We start from the raw sequence: 22,353 nt of genomic DNA, 5'->3' as shown, positions 1-22,353 counted from the left end.
TGCTTTGTTAAACAGAGGAGAAAACATAGTCTTTAACTAACCATATAGCATCTTGGAATTGAATTCCCAATTCTATAGTTTGGTTACAGTTGCAGAAACTTTAATTGACGAAGTCTGCCTATCTCACTGGTCAATATTTCAGTGTGATTAATACTATATATAGTCTTACAATGTGCATAAAGGAGAAAGACAGGAAGGGCAGAGGCCCATGTTAAACAGTTAACTAGCTGGGTAGTGATACTATGAACAATTTTTTATATACATCCTTCATGTTTCAAAGTTTTCTTCAATTGAGCATATATTGTTGCATAGAATGGAAAGGAAAAAAAGTCAAGATGCCAAACAGACCCAGGAAACTCCAACTACCACATCTGTTTCTCTTCTGCATGTATTTACCTCCTCAAAGTAAATGTTTTCCCCTCCTCTTCCTACTTTCTGCTTTTTCCTCTCTCCCTGCCTTCTCTTCTTTCCATGGTCTTCATTTCAGATGGGAAGGAAGTTGGGCTGTTGTTCTAATCCCTGTTGCCTCTTCTAAGCAGCTGCACAGAGAGATCCTGGAGCAGGATGCCCTCCCAACGGTAGCCCAGTTCTGGAGGTGGACGATGGCGTCAGGCTGGCTGGGGGCAGGACACCTGCTATGTGCAGGGCCATCACAGTGCCAGAGGGCTCAGGGCTTTACAGTGAACGAGCGGGGTGAGGGATGGGTTGCTGTGCACTGGCAGACAATGCAGAACTGAAGTCAAGGCCAGACCCCAAGGATTCATTTTAGCATCTATGGCGGGAAGGGGAGAGATGGCAGAGGTCGAACAGAGGAGGCCAGACTGTGTCTGTGGCAAAACTCCAGTTTGATTTACTACACTTACGAAAAGATCCTTTTCACTATAAATCTGGTGCTTGTAGTGTTATATTGCACATAAGTCAGGAGGCAATTTCCCAAGGAGGTGGTGAAAGGGAAGGGCATTCAAAGGTCACCACAGTGCCTGCAGAGCGGCGCACACAAAGGCCCTGCATCCCGACTATCCTGCCGATGGCTGCAAGGCTGCTGGACAACTGAGATTCCTCATAGCAGAGGCGAGAAAAGGCCAGAGAAGGCAAATGATTCTCATGGTCTGCAGCCTGGTGCTATGATGTCTACCCCTGGCTCCCCCATTGATTCATCCACTGGCCTCATTATTCTTCAGAGGGATGATTACGAATGAGGAGGCACATGATGCTCAGATTAGTCAATGGAGGCACAAGAGAACTCAGGAGGAGATGAGCCTCCAATAGTTACGTTTCATTAGGGCTTTCCTTTCCCCTCCCAGATGGGAAGACATGTATTTTCCTAGTTTAAATTCAACAAAGCCGTGTGTACGTCATTTTCCTTCTCCTAGTTCTTATTCTGGTAATGCAGAGACCGAACTGGGGTCTGTGACAGAGGTAGCAAAGAGGCTGCTAAGGTTAGAATCCCCTAACACGTGGACCAGAATGTTCTGCTAGGCTACTGCAGCCATGGCTGTAGCTCTGATGCACTGATGCTCAAGCAAGCACGGCTCAGAAAGTGATGGTGTCAGAGAGTGGGCAGAGCCTGTGGGCAGAGAGACCTGGGCTGGAGTTGTCACAGTGAGGTGACATTGTGCCTTGGGCCAGTCTCTTGACACAGGACTCAGGACCCTGAGATGGAGAAATAACATGAAGGCATTTGGAGATGGAGGTGGGGGAGGAACTCCGTGGGTTGGGGGTGAGGCATCAGCACAGGCCACACGGGGCCAGGGAACATGAACCAAGGACTGCCTAGACTTAACGTTACAAAACCTGAGTCTTCGACTTATTTATTTTTAGGTTTTGGGCTGTCACATTTTCCCCGAGGCTACAGTAGCAACTGGCTGCACCATTCAACTGCCTTTCAGAGCATTTATCATTTGATGGAGGAGGGTCATCTGTCTATGTGTTACTTTCATTGGTTAATAAAGAAACTGCCTTGGCCCTTTGATAGGACAGAAAATTAGGTAGGTGGAGTAAACAGAACAGAATGCTGGGAGGAAGAAGGCAGTGAGGCAGACACCATGGCTCTCCTCTCCAAGAATGACGTGGGTTAGAATCCTCCCGGTAAGCCACAACCTCGTGGTGAGACACAGATTATTAGAAATGGGTTGAATCAATATGAGAGAGTTAGATAATAAGATGCTACAGATAGTGGGCCAGGCAGTGTTTAAATGAATACAGTTTCTGTGTAATTATTTCGGGTAAAGCTGGCCGGGCAGGCGGCGGAAAGCGGCCCTCCGTTCATTTTACAACAGCCAGTGTGATCTCCTCTCATGACAAAAGAGCCTCCGTGAGTTTGGCAGGACTCACCGGCCAGGTGAAGAACCTGGGGTGTAGACAGTCATGCTCGCTCCCAAAGCAGGATAGAAAACAGTCAGGCATATCCCGCCTTGGCTTTCCACTCACGTAGTGTCTTCATCTATGCCCTTGGCAGTGTGGGCACCACCTGTCTCTCATCTTCTGATTTGTGTCCTGGGGAGACAGCAAGACATCCTGTGGCCGAGCCTTGCCAGAAAGGAGGGAAACTTGGCAATTTCCTCTCTGCTAGCATCAGGTCGAGTCGTTTGTGTCTCCTCCAGAGTCCAACAGGAAAGTGCAGGGAAAACTCTCAAATCCCTAACAGGTGTGAGGTGCACCCACTCCACCCCGGTGTTGGCAGAGAAGCATGGATTGCATTTCTGGTTCCAAACAGAGCTAACAATCTCTTCAAGAGTCTCTCTCTGAACCGAGCTGACTCGTCCATTTGGATATCTGGGAGAAGGCCAGCTGCTGCAGAGGTCAGGAAACACAGGGCTGCTGGCACACCCCACAAGTGACCTTGAGGTCAATAGTAGCTGCTGGAATGCATCAGGCCGAAGTATGGGCAGAAGAATGGGGAGAAACAAAAGGACAAACTCTGAGGTCGTCAAATGAAAAGAAAGTTAGGCCATGGCAGACTCCATACTAAGAGGCTCTGTAGTCCATTTTTAAATCGGATTATTTGGTATTTTAAAGTCCAGTTTCATAAGTTCTTTGCATATTTTGGAGATCAGCCCTCTGTCTGATGTGGAGTTGGTGAAGATCTTTCCCCATTCTGTAGGCTGTTGTTTTGTCTTGTTGACTCTGTCCTTTGCCTTATAGAAGCTTCTCAGTTTCAGGAGGTCTCATTTATTAATTGATGCTCTCAGTGTCTGTGCTACTGGTGTTATATTTAGGAAATGGTCTCCTGTGCCCATGCATTCAAGACTACTTCCAATTTTTTCTTCTGTGAGGTTCAGTGTGGCTAGATTGAGGTCTTTGATCCATTGGGACTTGAGTTTTGAGCACAGATAAGGATCTATTTGCATTCTTCTACATGTTGACATGGTGTGTGTGGGGGGGGGGGGCTGGTCCTGCCTCAAAGTGATGTGTCAGACTTTGTTGACTTCCAATGGGAAGCCTTACCCTCTCTAAGAAGTGGATGGGGTGGGGGTGGGGGTTGAGGGAAGGTGGGAGGTGCAGGAGGAAGGGAGGGAGTGGGAACTGGATTAGGTATATAAAATGAGAAAAGATCACTTTAAAATTAATTAATTAATTTCTAAGAAAAGAGGCTCTGGTGAACCTGATGTCTAACGATCAAGCCCTTTAAAGGCACATTTAAGATGGTCCTGTGGATGAGGTTTTCTGCTTCTAGTAAAATGTCAGTGGCTTTTAATATGAATGCGGGGAAAACCTCGTGAATAATTCCCACTGAAGAAAGGAAGGGCCTACATTTTGGTAGATGAAACAGAATGGGCTAAGCACAGGGCATGCCTTTGCAGTTGTGGCTTGCAAAGACATCGGGGGTTTTTATGTGTGCTTGTCTATTTATACACACACGCCTTTTCTGAACCTTTTAAAGCTAAAGGCTTTACAGCTTTTCAAAGAAACCCCCTCTCTGCATTGTTGGGAAATGTCCTTGCCTTGTACAAGCGGTGCTGAATTCTTTCCTGTTCTGATGTATAATGTTACACCATACATATGTAAAAACATTATGATAACATTGTTAATGAACTTCCTGAGTGACTCAACAACCTGATGTTAAGGATGCTTCTTCCTTGCAACCGGACAGTGGAGGGCCACAGATTCTCTTTAGAAGGTAGATTTCATGAATCATTATAGCCTAAATGCTAGACTAATTCACCTGTAGTTTTTTTTTTTTTACATTCACCACTTGGTATCTAGATATTTCATTAAAATGATTAAGACATAACTAATCTTGCTAAACTCTTTGAATAATTTCTTTGGGGCCATTTCTCATTTTCTTGTCTTCCTGTTCTGGGTTTGTGCCAATTTCTTTGATTAAACAACAGCCGTTGAGGCGGACTCTGCTGAAGGCATCCTCCACCCTCCACGGCTTTCCTTTGTCTTCTTCAGCCCCATCTAGACCGTCCTGCAGTCCTCAGCTTCACGCAGTCCCTGGAACCAAGGCTTCTCAGAAACACCAGATTTGGTTTTTATGGTCCTCCTCTGCCTCTTCTTCTTCTCCAATCTCCCCCACCCCCGCCCCGCTTTTTTTGGTTACTCTTTTTTCTCAGCTCCAGAACCAGGAAAAAGACGAAGTGGCTACCAGAGTCAGTGATTTCTTTCTTTGCATATTTCAGCCTCTTTGGCTCACATTTTCCTACCCATACACTTTCAGTTATGCACTTTCCCTCTCATCCTGGGCACTGTGTGGTTTGAATGACAATGGCCCCCCTAGGCCCATAGGGAGGGGCACTATTAAGAGGTGTGGCCTTGTTGGAAGAAGTGTGTCACTGGGGATGGACTTTGAGGTCTCAGCAACTCAAGCTAGGCCCAGCGTCTCACTCTTCCTGCTGCCTGTGGATCTAGACGTAGAATTCTCAGCTCCCTCTCCAGCACCATGTCTGCCTGTGTGCTGCCATGCTTTTTGCCTTGAAGATAATGAACTAGCCTCTGAACTGAAAGCCAGCCCCAGGTACACATTTTTCTTTATAAGAGTTGCTATGGTCATGGTGTCTCTTCACAGTACTAGATACCTTAACTAAGACAGTCACCATTTTTACTCCAAAATATACCATTACAGACTTCTTATTCCTTCCATTTTGACAACCATAAAACCTTCTTGCTGCTCTTCCTCTCCCACGTTTTTGGATGGCCACCCAATTTTTAATACCTGCCTGCCTTATCTACTTTTATCTTGGCCACATGCTAGCTGAGTATTCAGTCAAGGACTAGAATAAAGTTAAAAGTCCTTGAAACAGGCTCCTGTTTAAGGTAACAGATGTACAGTTTGTATGTGTGTACGTTCCTTTTCTCTAGAGACTCAACTCAAATGCCTGTCAATGTAAGCTTGTCAGGGCAATGAGAATAGAAAGGGAATTCTGGGAATTCACAATAAGCATCAATGTGGGTACTTATGGATTGGATACCCAAGCTCTCCTTAAGACGAAGTGTGTAGTCAATACACCCTGAGTTAACTACTGCCTTGGGAGTCTCAGCTTCAGCAATGAGCATACTCACACAACTTCCAAGAAAGCAAACCAAGTCCTCCATGCAAAATCTGAAGGGATGGCCAACTATCACCTTGCTTGGAACAAGGTTCTATATGAAAGACAGTCACAAACACACACACACACATACACACACACACACACACATACACGTACACACACATGCAAACACATATCACACAACACACATATCATGCACACATACAACACATACACATGAAACAAATGTACACCACACACACAATATACACATAATATCACATAAAATATCACACACAAACACACAGCATACACATATACATCACATTCACACAAAACAGGCACACTACACACACACAACATATACATATACACCACATAAATACCACACATACACACACACAAACACACATACACAAGCACACACACATGCACAGGTGTGCAGAAAAACAAAACAAAACCCAAACAATTCTGGAATTAATAGAAATTATTTAGGAGCAAAAAATACCTTTAAAATTTCTAAGTAGAATGATCAAAAAGATTTGAGAAGATAATTCAATGGTAACATAAAAATAAGGCAACCTTAAAAGGCAATAACAGAGAAGAAATAAACTTCTAGAAATCAAATAATTTGATTACCAAGCCAGAAGCTCAACAGAATAGATAACAGATAAAGTCAAAACAGAAAATAGTAGGACAAAGATAAGAAGTCATACCCTAGCAGGTCTCTTTGACTGGCAGACATTACAGAAGGAAATTCAACTCTAGGACTAAAAGGAGAAAATAATCAAGAAATCAGGGAGTACTGTAAGAAGCAAACTCTGACTTCATCCCTCTGTGTTTCCCATCTCCAGGCGCTGCTCCCCTGGCTCTCTGGAGTAGGGCCTTTAAAAGGTGGCTGGGAGAACCAGGACTGCTGTGCCTTCGAGAATTTCCATAGCTTTTAGGAAGTAAATTTTGCAAAAAAAAAAAAATCTGTTTTTCTAAAATATGGAAAAAGTGAACATCTCTACCACAGCCCACCAAAGTAACCACAGGTAATAGCCTTACCACAACCAGTCTTCTCACCACAACTAGTGTTACCACCATTGGTTCTCACAGCCAGCATTGTAAGAACAGTTACCATTACCACCACAGCCAACATTACCACCAACCAACATCCTCACCACAGCCATGGTCATCACTATAACAGCATTCTCACCAGGACCAACATTCTCACCACGGCCAACATTCTTACCAGGACCAACCTTTTCACCAGGAACAACCTTCTCACCAGGGCCAACATTCTCACCACAGCCAACCTTCTTTCTCACCACAGCCAACCTTCTTTCTCACCACAGCCAACTTCACCAAGACCAACCTTCTCACCAGGACCAACCTTCTCACCAGGACCAACCTTCTCACCAGGACCAACCTTCTCACCAGGGCCAACCTTCTCACCAGGGCCAACCTTCTCACCATGGCCAACCTTCCACCACGGCCAACATTCTCACCACAGCCAACATTCTCACCACAGCCAACATTCTCACCATGACCAACATTCTCACCAGGGTCAACCTTCTCACCAGGGTCAACCTTCTCACCAGGGTCAACCTTCTCACCAGGGTCGACCTTCTCACCAGGGTCGACCTTCTCACCAGGGTCGACCTTCTCACCAGGGTCAACATTCTCACCAGGGTCAACCTTCTCACCAGGGTCAACCTTCTCACCAGGGTCAACATTCTCACCAGGGTCGACCTTCTCACCACTGCCAGCATTCTCACCACAGCCAACCTTCTCATCACTGCCAACATTCTCACCACAGGCAATATTCTCATCATCACTAGTCCACCAGTTTTCAGCCAACATCATCACTAAGTCGGCATTTTCACAACAGAATTCTCACCAGTCAGAATTCTGTCCATAGCCAACATTCACCACAACCAATATTCTTACCTCGGTCAACATTCTCACCACATTCTTACCACAGACACCTTCAATACCACAAGCAACTGCCATGACCTCCACAGCTGTCATTATCAGCACCCCATTATTCTGTCATGGTTTTTAATACATATACATCATTGCATGTAGGTAGGGAGAGGGGTGTACTATAAACTTTTCTCTGTATCTAGAAGAAAGTAATTATTCAACTGAGCAGCTTAAACAGGAATGCAAAGGACGGGCTCAACATCTTCAAGTGCGTAAAGACACTCACTGATGTTCTAACTTTAAAATGCTAGAATTTATTGCATAAATAAGTATTCCACAGTCAAATTCTCACCCAAATTTTAGTAAAGCTAACTGGGATTAATCTTCTTTTATTGAAGACTTTATATCTTCACATAGCAGTAATATTTATCCATGTGCCTTAACAAATAAAAAAAAAATCACATGCATGTTCTACTTGATTTCTAAAGTGGTATTCCTCATAAGAATCCGATTTTGCTCATGTCGTTTTTCCTGATCTATCCTTGATAAATGTTGTCAAGAGAGCTAAACGCCCTGGCCATTACAAAAGTCAAGCTAGAACGTTGGTGAGTCATTGCTCCACGCCGGCCAATGGGTTCACTGGCCTACCATAGCTGATTTTCAGGCTGCCTTTGATAATGCTATTAAAAGGCACCCACTTAAAGTATTTATGAAGGCGCTCTAACAATCACCATTAATCACACACAGTTTGTGATCATCAGCTTTAATGGCATCCCGTTGGGTTTCTGCATATTTATCAGTCTTCTCAGTTGTCCCACACAGGCTTCAGCACAATGTCTGACTTTCTTAAATGAAGGAAGGATGAGAAAACCTACTACCTGGGAACCCAATGAAAAACTGATTGGACACTTTTGATGAAGATGCTACACAATCTGAATGCCACATACAGCGAAAGCAAGGTGAAACAGAGCTTCCTCTCTGCTGGTCAATGCTTACTGTGCTGGTGCTGGGTGGTACCGTGCAGGCTGCTGGTTGTAGGACAGACGGGTAAAGACGACAAAACTCTAACCCATCTGAGAATTCTATGAACTATCATACCAATCTTCCAGGTAAGATGTAACCAATGAATAATGGCAAAACTATTTGGGGAGTAACCCACAATTCATTGATTGGATCTGAGACCCATTTTACTCTTACTTCTACGGTAAACCCAATCCAAAGCCCATCACTGAAGAGGCCTTAGTCCCTAGTGGTGAATGAAGACTTCTGATTAGCTGAATTGACACAGCATCAAAATACCTTCTAAATGTGTTTATATACACAGACTTTCAAAAAGCCTTAATCAGAGAAGTTTCTCCCCACAGAAAGCCCGTGAATGCTGAGAATAAAGGACAGTGTAAGGCTTAGCCCTAAGTAAAACATTTAGAGTATCCCTTAACACTCAGGGAACACTATGGAAGAGGGGACAGAAAAAATGTAAAAGTCAGAAGACAGGGAGAAGGGTTGTGCAATTCCATCTTCTAAGCATAGCACAGGTATTGTATGTAATCATTAACCCATAGCAACTGTGCCCATCGGCACTGGGCCTAGAAAAGTCTGCCCTGCTCCGCAGTTGGTTAAGGATGGACAATGGGCTCATGGGCCCTGCCACTTATGCTGATCCAGCGCAACTAACAGATTCTGGGAGACGGGGAGGCATAGGATCTAGTTGCATACCCACCAGCAACCCTATCAGACTTTGGTTAGTTCTAAACCCAGGATCACACGGATGGCTCACAGTAAAACTCTTTGGGGTACAAAACAAAACCCAATGAATATTAGAAAGGAGGTTTTTGTTTGTTTTTAATGAAGGGAACAGCTGATAGAGATAGGAGGGAAATAGGAATGGGTGAGGGAGAGAGCAACCAAATGCATTATGTACATTATAAAATTGTGAGAGAACAATTAATAACAAACATCTGATTTTTAAGATTATGTTTAAGACTATGGTCTTTTGGACTATGATCATGAATCGAAATAAAAGTACTATCTAAATTTATAATGGATCAGCCACAAGTCACTTCCATCCATTTACTACAGTGGTCAAGAGTGACCGAACAAGCTATGTTGACTGACAAGGGCACACAACACCTGGAATACTCCTGCAGTCTCATGGGAATTCATGGGGTACAATCGCCCTGGGGAAAGACAATGGCACTGCCTTAAGGATGCTTTCTGTGCCACCCCAATCACAGTTAACCAAGTAAAATTGGAAAATTAGTCTACCTAAAAAGGCCTGTAAATGAATACTAAGACCAAATCTGTGCATATTTATCCCAAAGGGCAAACGCCATACATGCCTGTGAACCAGTGACCAGGTGTAACCTGCAGCCTTCCCTCACAATAGAATTCTGCTCAGTAGGACGTGGGACAAAGGGCAGAGCGACCCAGAGAACTCCAAATGCAGACTGAGTGAAAGCAGCCAGTCTTAATAGGCTGCGAACTGGAAGATCCTGGAAATGGGAAGCTGTTAAGTATAGATTTCAGCTCAGTGGATGCTAGAAGCAGGGCTGAAATAAAGGAGCCTGAAGGAAAGGCTGTGGGGATGACTGACATATTGATGGCCATGTGAGGCTTACATGATTGGAAGCATTCGTCAGCATTCATAGAACAAAATGCATCCACAGGAGAAATTTTATTTTGCTAGACCTAACAAAGCAGCTCAGTGTAGCAATTGGAAGATGAGCCGAGCTTATAATGCTTATTCTTTATTTGTATACCTAAAGATATAAATGAAAGTAAAAAATGGCGCTAACCTTCTTAGCCCTCCAGCAGAGAGAGGCTAACTTAATTGCCGTCATATGGCTTGGTAAAGGCGGTCATGTTACCATGGCTACAAGCTGTTATTTCCTCAGGTATGAAATGTCTAATATTGTTAAATTATGACTCATGTGTGGTGTAGAGTCAAACTGAGAAACAACAGGACAAAGTCACCCTAAGGCTTTTCATGTTTAAGAACTCTGCTTCATAATGTTTTTCTCACAAACACGCAAGAAAGGGAGTGACGTTGGTCAACACATTGGCAAGGGCTTAAAAGAGGGGAAAAAAAATCAGAAACTTCTGGCTAAACTTGAAGACAATTCTAAAAATGGTCTGTTATTTAATACTCTTTATTATGGAGTGTGTGTGTGTTGTTGCTGTTGTTGCTATAGCAGTGCTCTCAAATATGGATAAATGACAGAAATCACACATCAGAGTTTGTTATGGTTTGAATCTTGTAAACACTCAAAATGCTGGTAATGAAGGTCTGAATACTATAAGGGTCTGATGTCGGAAGGTGCATCTTTTAAGTGGGATCTGCTAGAAGGAATTCGGGTCATTGAGATGTGCCCTTGAATTGGGGAGACTGGTAGCCCAACTCCCTATTTTCTCCTTTGCTTCCTGGCTGCCTAGAGATGATCAGTTCTGTTTCTTCACACCCTCCTCTCCGTGACATTTTACATAGTCACAGGCCCAGAAACAACATACTCAATTAACCATGCACAAAGTCATCTGAATCCATGGACAAAACGCCCTATGTTTCCAAGTACATTTATCTCAGGTATTTGTTACAATGGCGAATTGACTGTGTGTTTTACAGTTGTGAGGATTCTTTGTGGTGAGATTCAGATGAGCTAACTGTAGTAACTTATTCCCACGTGACAGAACATGCTAGAAACAGGAGCCTTTAAAAGCATGCACATTTTAAACATGGCTTGCCTCTGAGTAGCCATGCACCTGCTTAACAAAAATAACAATGAAAACCACTGGAAAGCCATGGGCAAAGTGCTTCTCTGTACTCAGGAAGCATCCTCTGCACGGCATGCTGATGCAGTGCTGATCCTTCCTGCCTTATTCCTTAGGATACCATGAATCTCACTCAACCCAGAGTGCCATGGGGACCACATTGTTCTTGCCTCTTAGCCCTGGTCCTTCAATCCTCCACTCAACACATACTGACTGCCGTGCAGTTGCTATGATGCTTCAGACATTCCTTCCCCTCTGTATACGGAAGTGCCAGTTTTCCGAACCACAGAACATGAGCTTATTTGGAAAAGGGGTCACTGCAAACATGGTTAGCTACAGTGAAGTCAAACTGGAGGAGGGTGGACTCCTAACCTGGCATGAGCCGTGTTCTTAGGAAAAGCAGAAATCTGGACACGCATACAAGGAGAACATCATATAAAACCAAAAGCAGAGGGCAGGGAAATGTGTTTACAAACTAAGGAAAGACCCGACAGCCTGTGTTTCCCCAGCAACTTGGAAGAATTGTCTTCTCACAGCCTTGGAAGGAGCCAACCTTATTGATGCCTAGATCTTGAACCTGTACTGTAACCCTCAGGAGGTGAGGAGCCCATTTTGATGTTGAATTCAAACCACAGTACACGAACGCACAGACCTTCCTGTTAAAGTGCATTTCCTATCAGCAGAGCAATCGTGTAAATGAAACTATCAGCAATGGTTCCCCAGAAGGACTAAGGGTTCCCGACATTGCCCTTTGAGGAGAAGATGCATGGTGTGTTTCAATGCTGAGACCCCAGCAGGTGTCTCCCAATGTAGCAGAACAATTTTGCACACTGCGGCAAGCCTCAAGGTTTTATCTACTTTTAAAGAAATTAGAGACATCTTTTCTGGGGGAAAAGAGGGCCTGCTGCCTGACGTGTGACAGCTGTTGCAGACTGCCATCGTGCTCTCTGGGGAAAGGGACAGATTAACATGCTAGCAGGCCCCATCCCTGCGCCTCATTGGGGCGTATGGACAACCCCGGGAACCTCACACAGCAGCTGTTCTATCCGCCTTCCAAGTGCAGGGACCTGAGTAATGACTGCAGTGACATTTTCCTGGCTGGCTCTGACCTCCGAAGCTCACTGATTAGTTCAACATGCTGCGAACATCAACCAGTTAGGACTCAGCGCCAGGACTCAAAAACACGGCTTTAAAATGGCAAGAGATGTTTAAGACATAGTCTCTTTGACCTGGCCATTGCTCACTTCCCAACATGCTAACCTTTGTAAACTTTATTTTTTATCCTTCCTTCTCGATTACTGTTCCTGGTCTGTCTCATGCTTCTGTGGTAGCCACTCCTAACACATTTGTAGGCAATTCATGCTCCTGGTTTAAGAGAGGGCAGCCAGTAGGAATGTGGGGAATCCAGCAAGCACTCTATTCACTGTGGTCAAACTCCCCATCAACCTAATCCCTTTCTCCGGAGGTGTGAACAAAAGCAATCCTCCCCCCCCCCCGCCCCCAGAAAGCATCGGTTGGTTTTGTATAATTAAAGAAGTAATTAAAAGGTGCCCACATGTAATGGTAATAATTTATGCTCTATTATTTTCAGTTAACTCAAAGACCCCATATGCCTGGAGAACATTATCACCTGATGTGTTCAGACATACATCCATCTGTGATTCTTTTTTCTTATCCTGTTTCCCTAACTGTCTCTACTTGGGTTTTCCTCTCTCCCTGTTTTCCATGGCACATGCTCCTCCTTTGGTCCTTAGACCACAGCTGCTACCTCCTTTCTAATGATAGCAACAAATCCTACAGAGCCCACAGAGCTTTGGATGGAGTAAAGCCGACTGTGGTCTGACAGTCTCCAACAAAAGCACAGCTTTTCATTCCTATAGCCATGTGGCCCCAACTCAGGACTCATTCATTCAATCGGCAATCACTTCATGTGTGTGTGTGTGTGCGTGCATGTGTGTGTGTGTGCGTGCTCCTGTACCTGTATGCTGCTGCATGTGCACATGCACATTCATGCACGTGGCAGCCAGAGATCTATTTTTAGTATCATTCCTCGGGCACTATTCACCTTGGTTTTCTGAGACAGGATCTAGCCAATTAGGCTAGGCTTAGGAGCCAGCAAGCCCCAGGGCTGCACCTGTCTGTGCCTCCCCGTGCTGGGACTGTAAGTGTAATCCTGCCAGCACACTTGGCTTTCTACATTGGTTTTGGGGATTGAATTCAGGTCATTAGGTTTGCCTGGTAAGCGCTTCACAGATGGAGTCATCTCTCCAGACTCAATGATCAATTCGTAACCCTAAGACTAGACCCTAAGAACAACCCAGACATAGAATATAGTTTGTATTGATGATAATCTTGAAAATGAACAAAAAAATTGAACACATAGCTTTTGTAAAGATCAGCTGTCAAGCTTTGAACTTAAAACTCCTCTAAGTATAGAACAAAACAAGCTATTATAGTCAACAAGAATTTGGCCATATTGCATGGACTCTCTCTCCCTCTCCCCCCCCCCTCTCTCTCACACACACACACGCACACACACACATACACTCACACCAAATTCTCGCCCTTTATTTCCTATCCTCGGGGTGATTCTCAACAGACGTCATTGGCTGGTTTTTCCAGAGTCTAGCTTTCTCACTGCCTTCAGCGCTTTCCTAGGCTATGGACTTAGCTTTTTGGTCATCCATTCTCCTCTTCACCCTTTCCGGCCAACAGCTGTCTTTCATTCCCACGGAAGTGCACCCAGGCCCATCCTCTCAGCACCACGTGATCGGTACCTGCTGCATGCCTTGCATGGTTTGTTGGAGGAATTGGAGCTGCTGGTCCTTGGTGAGGTTTTCTTCTGTTCGGAAGAGCTGCTCTTTCTCCTGCTTCAGTAGCTCCACCTCGTTTCTGTAGGCATCCAGCTGCCACCGGAGACTGTCATTCTCCTCTTTGAGGGCATAGGCCTGAGCAGCCAGGGCTGAATGAGAAACAGAAGAAGTTTGGAGCGTCACCTTCCTGCCCAGATTGCGGTATCTTTTGGTGGGAAGGAAAGGCTCGCATAAACTGGGATTCACATCAACTCAGAAGTTAAACTCTGATCACTGTACCTCAGGGCTCTTTGTTTAACAGTTGGTGTGGACCACTTTAGGAATTGATTTTGTAGGGTGGGCACCTCTACTAGACAAATACTGTGAGCAACAGACCCAGAATCTGTTTAAACTATTCAATTTTTTCCCTATCTTATCAACGAATACTTCCAGAGAGCATAGGACTCACCCCTCAAAACTCCTGCCTCTTGACCTCTCCCCACAACCCTGGACACCTTTCCATAAGCCTGTCTGCCATGCTCAGTGCTGAGGATGCTCAGAATTCTTGGCAGCTGCCATATCTGCCGCATGACTGTCCTCTCTCGGGTGGTACGATGGCTTGGCCTCTTGAACTACTTTCTTTCAACTAAGCAGCTGTTTCACAGGCTGAGGCATGCAGCAGCCTCCCAGGGGAGGCGGGGGGGGGGGCTGCTCTGCACAATGCTCCTTCTTGCTCTACTGCCGGGACAAATTGCACAGATTGTTTTCTCTAACTACTATCAGAATGGAAAACTAGTTCCACCTGTTTCGCCGACAGATTAAAATTCTTTGTTTCCCTGCAAGGCTGAGTGGTTGCTCTGCTCCTCCCTGAAACCTGAAAGTCTCAGTATGTTGATGCAGGTTTAATTTGGATAATCTCCCATCTCCTCTCACAGAAAAATCAAGGCACTTTGCTCAGGGTCTTACAAACCTCAAGCTACAGAAACATCTAACACCGAGTGATAGGGTGGTGTGAGCAAAGACGGAGGATTGTAATCTCTTACCCTGCCTCCATCTTCACGCTGTGGGAGCTTTGTAATATAACAGCAGCTTGCTGGGCATTCCCACTGGTAAGGGCCCTGGACCAGGGGTTTCTTTATATAAACTAGACCGCTGAGTCACCCCATCAGGCCCAGATGGAAGTCTACTGAACCCTATTTCAGCAGGTGATGGCCATATGAGACACAAGAAATCCATCACTGGTTTGGTCAAAGTAACTGAGACAGACCACAAAGCCAGCCTCTAGTCATTCAGCCTTGCTCTAACTGACACTGCTCCATTGGTTCATGAGTTCGATCCTTAACAGCTGTTCAGAAACAGCGTCTCCCACATACTCTCCAAGCAGCGGCCTACTGTTTCTCTCCCCTTACGGAAAAGCCACGGTTTACTTTGGGCAAGAAGAGAACAGTAAAATAACACTTACTAGGCTTGTTGCTAGAAGTGTTTCCATGGATTTGACTTATGGTACATAAACGTATAAAACCCCCACCCCCCCCGTTCAGGTCCATGTTCCACCTGCCATTTACCATGACCTAGGGCCAGAATGAGGTCAGCTAGCTACCTGTAGGCTTCACGGCACAGCTGATAACCGCAGGGCTTTACTCGGGCAACACCAGAGGGCCCAGCGAATTCTATCCCCAAAGAATGAACATCAAACCATGTTAATAATAGCTTTACAGTTAAGTGTTATACAGTATTCCACTTAGCAAAAAACAATAATCTATATATAGTTCACACTGAAATACTAATCAAACAGAACATGCCATTAACCAGGAAACTCCAGTATAAAGCCATTAGGGATCAATTAGTCAACAAGCATTTACTGCATACTTCCTTGTGCCCAAGTCTATCTGGGCACCTTAGATCACAGAAGAGAACACAGAATATATCACTTTTCATAAGTCTATTGAAATAAAAAGCCAGGAGGTGGTGACACACACCTTTAATCCCAGCACTCGGGAGGCAGAGACAGGAGGATCTCTGTGAGTTCGAAGCCAGTCTGGTTACAGAGTGAATTCCAGGACAGGCTGCAAAGCTACACAAAGAAACCCTGTCTTAAAACCACTAAATAAATAAATAAAGACTGGCACACCAAAAAGAAACTAATGAATTCAAAGGACAAAAAGGGATGTTTTGCATAAAATAAGTACTCAATAAATTTTGGTTGAATGAATAAATAAGCAATATAGTATCAAGGTATATGACAAGGGAATCCATCCTGGAGGGGTTGGACAAATGAAGGAGACTATAGATTGCCTGAAAAGTGTGTTTTTGGAAGGTGAAAACCCTAGAAGAGGGGAAGGATCACTCGGGAGCAAGACCACAAGCAAAGACCAGGAGTGACCATGGGAGGGAGGCTGTTCTGGACGGTAATGAGAGACACTTGCTTACAAAGGCAAATGTCTGCCTAGAAGCAGTGAGCAAGAGGTGGAGCCTGGGAGCGAAGGGGAGCATTGAGACCCGACGGGGTGAGAAGAGCCGAAGGTGTTTGGGGTAACGGAAGGGTGAGATGAGATTGGTGATTTAGGAGGATTAGTCCGGCAATGGTGCATGGAATGAACTGGAGTCTGAAGGGAACGAATAAAGGGAACTCGGTTTGGTGTATCTGGATGTGCAAAGCCCAGGAGCAGGCGTTTTTACACTTTCCACGGATGTATAAAATCAGAAACGACCCAGAGCTCACCCAGGAGCTTGGGTTGGTGCTTTCTAACATTGTGCCCACACCCTGAGACACCAAGGTGCCCTGAGCAGCCAGCTCACCACTCCAAAGGCAAGGGCATTGAGCCTCATCTGGAAGAGGGATGCTGTAACGGGGCAGAACCACTGAGGATGCAAACGCTGAGAAAAGTGTTGGCACTACACAAGCACATTACCACATTTAGTGGCATTCAAAGACACTTAAGTCATTTCCTTGGGAAGCTCTATTTGGCCCCCTTTCAATTCAGGGTGGCATTTTTATTATCATAACTGATAGCAGGTGTTTGTGAAGAAATCGATTAGTATGCAGGGATGAAAATTACATTTTCCAAATGAATTGCAGAGTCTGCAAGATATCTTGAAATCTGTGTAGCAAAATGCAAGCAGCTATAAAGCGTGTGCCAGCAGCATTATTTTAATAAATCATCGGAACATAAATACATACAGGAAAAGTTCCACCCATTACTTTAGGGTTTGTCCTTTAAGCCTATGGAGTGGTCCAGCTGAGTCCTTATTCCTGGTTAAGTCGTGACCATTGTGCCTGGCAAGCAGACTATGGTGTTGGGTGCACTCCTGGGACAGGAATGCAAGCTCATTGCGTTTAAAAAGAGAGAGAGCAGGAAAGGAAACAGCTGTAATTTTCCCCGCCCCACAATAAATCAATACCATCAACAACCCTGTCACCTTCTTTATAATTAGGGCACATAACTGATTTATCTTCCTGATTAACCAATTTCAGGCTTAATATTCACAAAAACCAAACTTGGTCATACCCGTGGTCGCAAAGTAGTTATTTCCTAAGGGGTGAGAAATTGGGCATTGACTCCACTTAACTTTAGGTAACCTATTTCCTGTCAGAAAACGTTATTCAGAGTCCTGAGGTGGCCCCAGACGTGTAACCCCTTTGACAAGGGCACCTGGCGGAGGCTGTGTTATGTTCCTTGGACTAGAACTCTGAGAGAAACAAAATCCTAATAATGCCTGTCAATTTTGGTGTGTTAGAAACCCAGAAACTTGAAAGGTCAACTCATTTTTCTTCTTTTCTGCTTTAATTTTTTTTTCTGGGACACTGCACTAAATTAAACAGTCTTGATAAATGTGTCACTAAGGTTCTACAGTAAAATCCACCTTAAGAGACTGTGCAAGACATCCACTATTCAAATAAGGGTAAGGATTAAAATGAATGACTATCTAACCCTGAATCAAAACATCCATAGAATGTGCTGTGTTTCAATACATTTGAGATCTGTAGGAAGAGCCATCCATGCGGGTAACCAAATTTCAGCATTAAAATGAATCTGACACAATACTCGGCTTGCAAACTCTACTGAACACAACCAGACCAACCGTTGGCGACTTTAAAGGTACCACCGAATCTAGTGAGACCTCGATTATTACCAGTTACTCCTCAAACCCACTACTCATTGAGAAATCAAGGCAAGGAGCCATATTATATACAATTTAAGAAGGGTAAAGCTGACAGATACACTCATGCATTCTTACTTGCCGAGTACTTTAGAAAATTCTAGACACTGGGACTGTCTGAAGCAAAAGAGCAATTGAAAACATTGGGCAAATCCCACTAAGCAAAATTGCATTGCATTTGGAAGATGAGCACTGAACTAGCAAACTTCGGAAGTGACACGGGAATGTAAGAATTGATCTAGAGATTAAACTGCATCGCCAAGGAAAAGGCTTAAAGGTATTACATGGCGTCTCATTGTATCCTTTACCAGATTCTATATAAACCATTATTTTCTATATTAATTATGGTCAAAGTGACCTCCTCCTCCATTGCCTGTACTACTTACTGGGTTTCCATGGGAACAGATAATGGCATGCTTAGCTTCTTTAAGTAAATAATCTGGTGAAAGCCTTGAAATCTCTCTCTTACCAGCCTGAGCCAGCCTCAGAAAAATAATTAGCAATATATGAAAAATGTAAGTTATTTTGGGTTATGTCCCAGTAAGCTGACAGTGTGTTAATATCTTTTTCATGCTCAGGCAAGATGTAACTAAATAATAAAATGCTTTAACATATTGTTGCTAGCAATATTTGCATTTCTCTGGAACTGTTCGTCTTTGTGTCTTTGGGGAATGCTGTGTTTAACATTCTCTTTCGACTTTGCCAGTTGTACTCCTGGGATGCTGGGAGGATGTGGTTAAACTGTGTATTTCTTTCCTACGTACAAAGAAAGTCTTTTCCTAAGGACTTCACTGGCTGCTGTCCAGGTAGGCGATTGTCCTTATATACAAGGGGGCAGGGGCAGGCTGAAGGCCTGGGAAGATAATTCTACAATATCTCAGAGCCTTCAGGGCCTCCCTCTCGGTCACAACTTTGCCTTCTGATGTCTTATTTGCTGCTCTGTGTAAATCTTCTTGTGGGGTAGCCAAGGTCCCCATTGGCTGGACTATGGCAGAGACCATAATGCTGTGCACCCAAAAACTCATGCTTAAGGCAAGAGGTGACTGCACTAGGAGGTGTGCACTGGACTGGTTCTTAACAGCAGAATGCAAGGCAGGACCCTCCATGCCTCCTGCACAGTTTTTAATACTCTTGTTGTCTCTGAGATCCTTGTGTTTAAAAAACACAAGTTTGGTAAGCCATGGAAATTAGGACCTTAAGGCCTCCAGGGTTATATTAACCTGATTCTCTTCAAATATTAGGGCAGAAGACTCTCGTCAGAAGCTCTGCACTCCCAAAGGTCTGTTCCCCGGTCTACTGTTGGTGGCAGATGAGGACCCAACACCGAACACCTCAATGAAGGCCTGGGCCCCGGGGACGTAGTCTCTACCCATGCTTCCTGGTGACCAGTCATAGAGCTGGGGGCATAGTGGGATATCTGCCAAATAAAACCCAATCTGTTTGCCACGGAGCCTCTTAACGGAGGCAGCGGAGGACAGTCGGTCTGCTCGATAGCACCTGTATTCCCACGGAAGCAGCAATCGTCCTCAAATTGCTCCTGGAAGTTCCTTATGCTACGCTTCTGCAGGATTATTATTATTACGACTTAGCATTGACATAACATTTTATGTTTGCGGTGCGCATTATCGTCTGTGCATTAGCTGTTATTAGGGAGAGCTAAACAGACACACAAGGCAGTGTCTATTTCCATCTGTGTGAGGCCGGCAGAATAAGGGTAATTTGAGGAGAGCAGGTAAACAGAGCCTGGCATTATGGCGGCTTAAATGTGAGCCTGGAGGTGCAGGCGGCAGCAGGTGACTCAGGAAGGAAGTCCTCTGCCCCTCCCCATCTTGGCTCTTCCTAATGAAGACGCCTGCAGCTGGGGCAGGCCCGAGCCAGGGCTGGGCTCCTGACAGTGTTGCTCGGCTTGGCTTGTATCAGCTTTTACCACTCTTCCAATTACACTGTTCTCTACTACCTCACTTACTCCTTTTTCCTCAGAGGAAAATAAGCAAAAAAGAACAGGCCGTGCTGACTTCCAACAGCAGGCAAAGTCCGCTGTCACCAACGCTGACCCATGTGTGGTCAGGTCGGAGCAAACTTTGGAGTCCGCAGGGTGAGAGAAGGGGTGACGACTGCAAACCCAGCTGAGTGCCACTCTAGGCCAAGCCGAGACAGGGTTGGTCAAGGGTGTGGGGCTCCCACCCTAATCCACCTTACCTCAGAGGCTAGCATGAAGGAGAGCGTAAGAAGTTAGTGAGCTTGGCTCTTTCCACAATGGGTGACGTGTGTGTGGGGGGGTGGGGGGGGTGGGGAGGTTGTTGCTTGAGAATGCTGGGGAGGAAGCGGAAGTGACGTAGGAGAAGCTAGTGCAGAGTAGAAACTCAAGGACCCAGTGGCTTCCAGGAGGTGCCATGGCCGGAGGTTCTCAGCGCGAGGGTCGTGACCTCCTTGACAAGCCTCTGTCTCCAAAAATATTTAATCACAATTCACAGCAGTGGCAAAATTACAGCTATGAAGTAGCAATAAAGTTAATTTTACAGTGTGGGGGAGTCACCACAGCATGAGGAACTGTACTAAACGATCACAGTGTTAGGAAGGTTGAGGTCACTGACCTAGGCAGATAGATGGGCAAGGCCGGTAGAGGAAGGGACAGGCTTTCCGAACAGTCTGCTGGGCATGGATAGAAGCAGTCACTCCTCCAACCCACAGCAGCCTCCCTTAGCAGATGGTCACTGAACGTTCTTCATGACTTTTCCCCCTAAAAGACATTATTTTTCTTTTCCTGATGCATGCACTACACACACACACACACACACACACACGTACGTAAATAATAATGATGATGATAATGATAATAATATAGTAATAATAATAATGATGTTGATACCATTTCCTGAGAAGCACACACACCAGTCCTCTGTGGGTCTTCTTAAGCTCTGCTTTCTGAACCTGATCTCTCTGACTCAAACCCGTCCAGCGGCACCCACGCTTTGAGAAGGGAACTCCACTTTCCAAGTGTAATCTCACCGCAGCTGCCTCTCACTCTCCTCCTCTGCAGGGAGCTCTCACCGGGTGTAGCAGGGTCGGAGGAGCAGACCAGACCCCTGTGACTGACAGAGGGCTCTGCCATCCCTTCACTAGGTTTCCGGCACCTCATCTCTTTTAGTCCCTCCTAAAGGCGTCTCTTCAGGGAAAGAGCCTTGTCCCAGCTTTAGTCCCTGGGCATGGCCTTCTAGGCATCTCTTGTCTGTTCTTTCTTTCCCTTCTACCACGAAGAAGCATCAACCCTCATGTTATAGGCTCTCTCTCCGCCCTTTGGACCTCAGGATCACCTGAGGAGTGTTTTGGTAACAGATGAGTGGGCATTATCCCAGGGCATGGGTACCTCTCGCAGGTCCCCAGGTGATCCTTAGGAGTAGCTCACAACGGGACGCTCACTCGTACCACCTGTGTATACCTGCCGCTTTTGCTCTCCACTGCAGAGCAAGGTATTTTCATCTTGCCACAAATCCTTTCGTCGATTCTTCCCCATAATCTTATTAAGGAGACTAAGCATGAACGCACGCTGCCTTTAAGAAAGCTGGTGGCTGGAGAGGGACACCATTTGGCCAGCTGTCCCAGAAACAACACTAAGCTGCATCTCGGAGTCTGGCTTGGTGTGGCTCGGTTATTTCTCCATGCTGGTCAGCACTTCACTGGGGACGCCAATGCTCAGTCTCGCAGGTTCCTTTCTCAATTGGTCTCCTGTTTTCACACCTGAATGATGTTCTCTTCAAAACAGCTCCCGGAGGCGTCTGGCCATCCTCCAGCTCGGGAGGAGCAGGGCAACTTCTCAGAATGCTGGGCATTTCATCCACACAGATGGCTCTGGTCCCACCCTTCTGACAACAGACTTATTTCTACGCTGAGGTGAGTTCTCCAGAAGCCTGATTTGGGCAACTTAGAGTCCATCTTTTCTGAGCCCTTGGGCAGGAAAATGTAGCATGCGTTTTATAAACTGTCTGCATGGCTAAATTATAGCAGGTTTTTTTTTTCTCCCACTGGGGAGAGAAATTCAGACATTAGGACCTTTTCTATATTGGGTAGGATAACCTTCCTCACATCTTCGCTCAGCCAGGTTTTTGCTTTGCTCATTAAGGTGATTTGTTTTGAGTTTCTGACGAGTAGGATTTCCAGGTACAGCGGCTCCCTACAAAGGCCCCGCATATGCTGAGTCCCCAGTTCAGGGCTATTAATCACACACTGAATGCTCTTAAATGGCACTACCT

At 45.2% G+C, this 22,353-nt stretch overlaps 1 protein-coding gene across 4 annotated transcripts in view; it reads right to left on the bottom strand.

The window, feature by feature from the left end:
* Enox1 (ecto-NOX disulfide-thiol exchanger 1) overlaps window positions 1-22,353 on the bottom strand; it is a 554,924-nt gene that overhangs the window by 67,045 nt on the left and 465,526 nt on the right. For all 4 annotated transcript variants that reach the window (XM_048422010.3, XM_087912247.1, XM_048422009.3 and 1 more), the window contains one exon: window positions 13,928-14,112. In XM_048422010.3, the coding sequence (XP_048277967.1) occupies window positions 13,928-14,112 (185 nt within the window). The remainder of the gene's footprint in view (window positions 1-13,927; window positions 14,113-22,353) is intronic.

Source organism: Myodes glareolus, chromosome 12 (assembly GCF_982192425.1).
Source record: "Myodes glareolus chromosome 12, mMyoGla1.1, whole genome shotgun sequence".
Lineage (NCBI taxonomy): Eukaryota > Metazoa > Chordata > Mammalia > Rodentia > Cricetidae > Myodes > Myodes glareolus.
The sequence above is the reverse complement of the archived record's forward strand: the minus strand, read 5'-3'. Positions and strand labels throughout refer to the sequence as shown.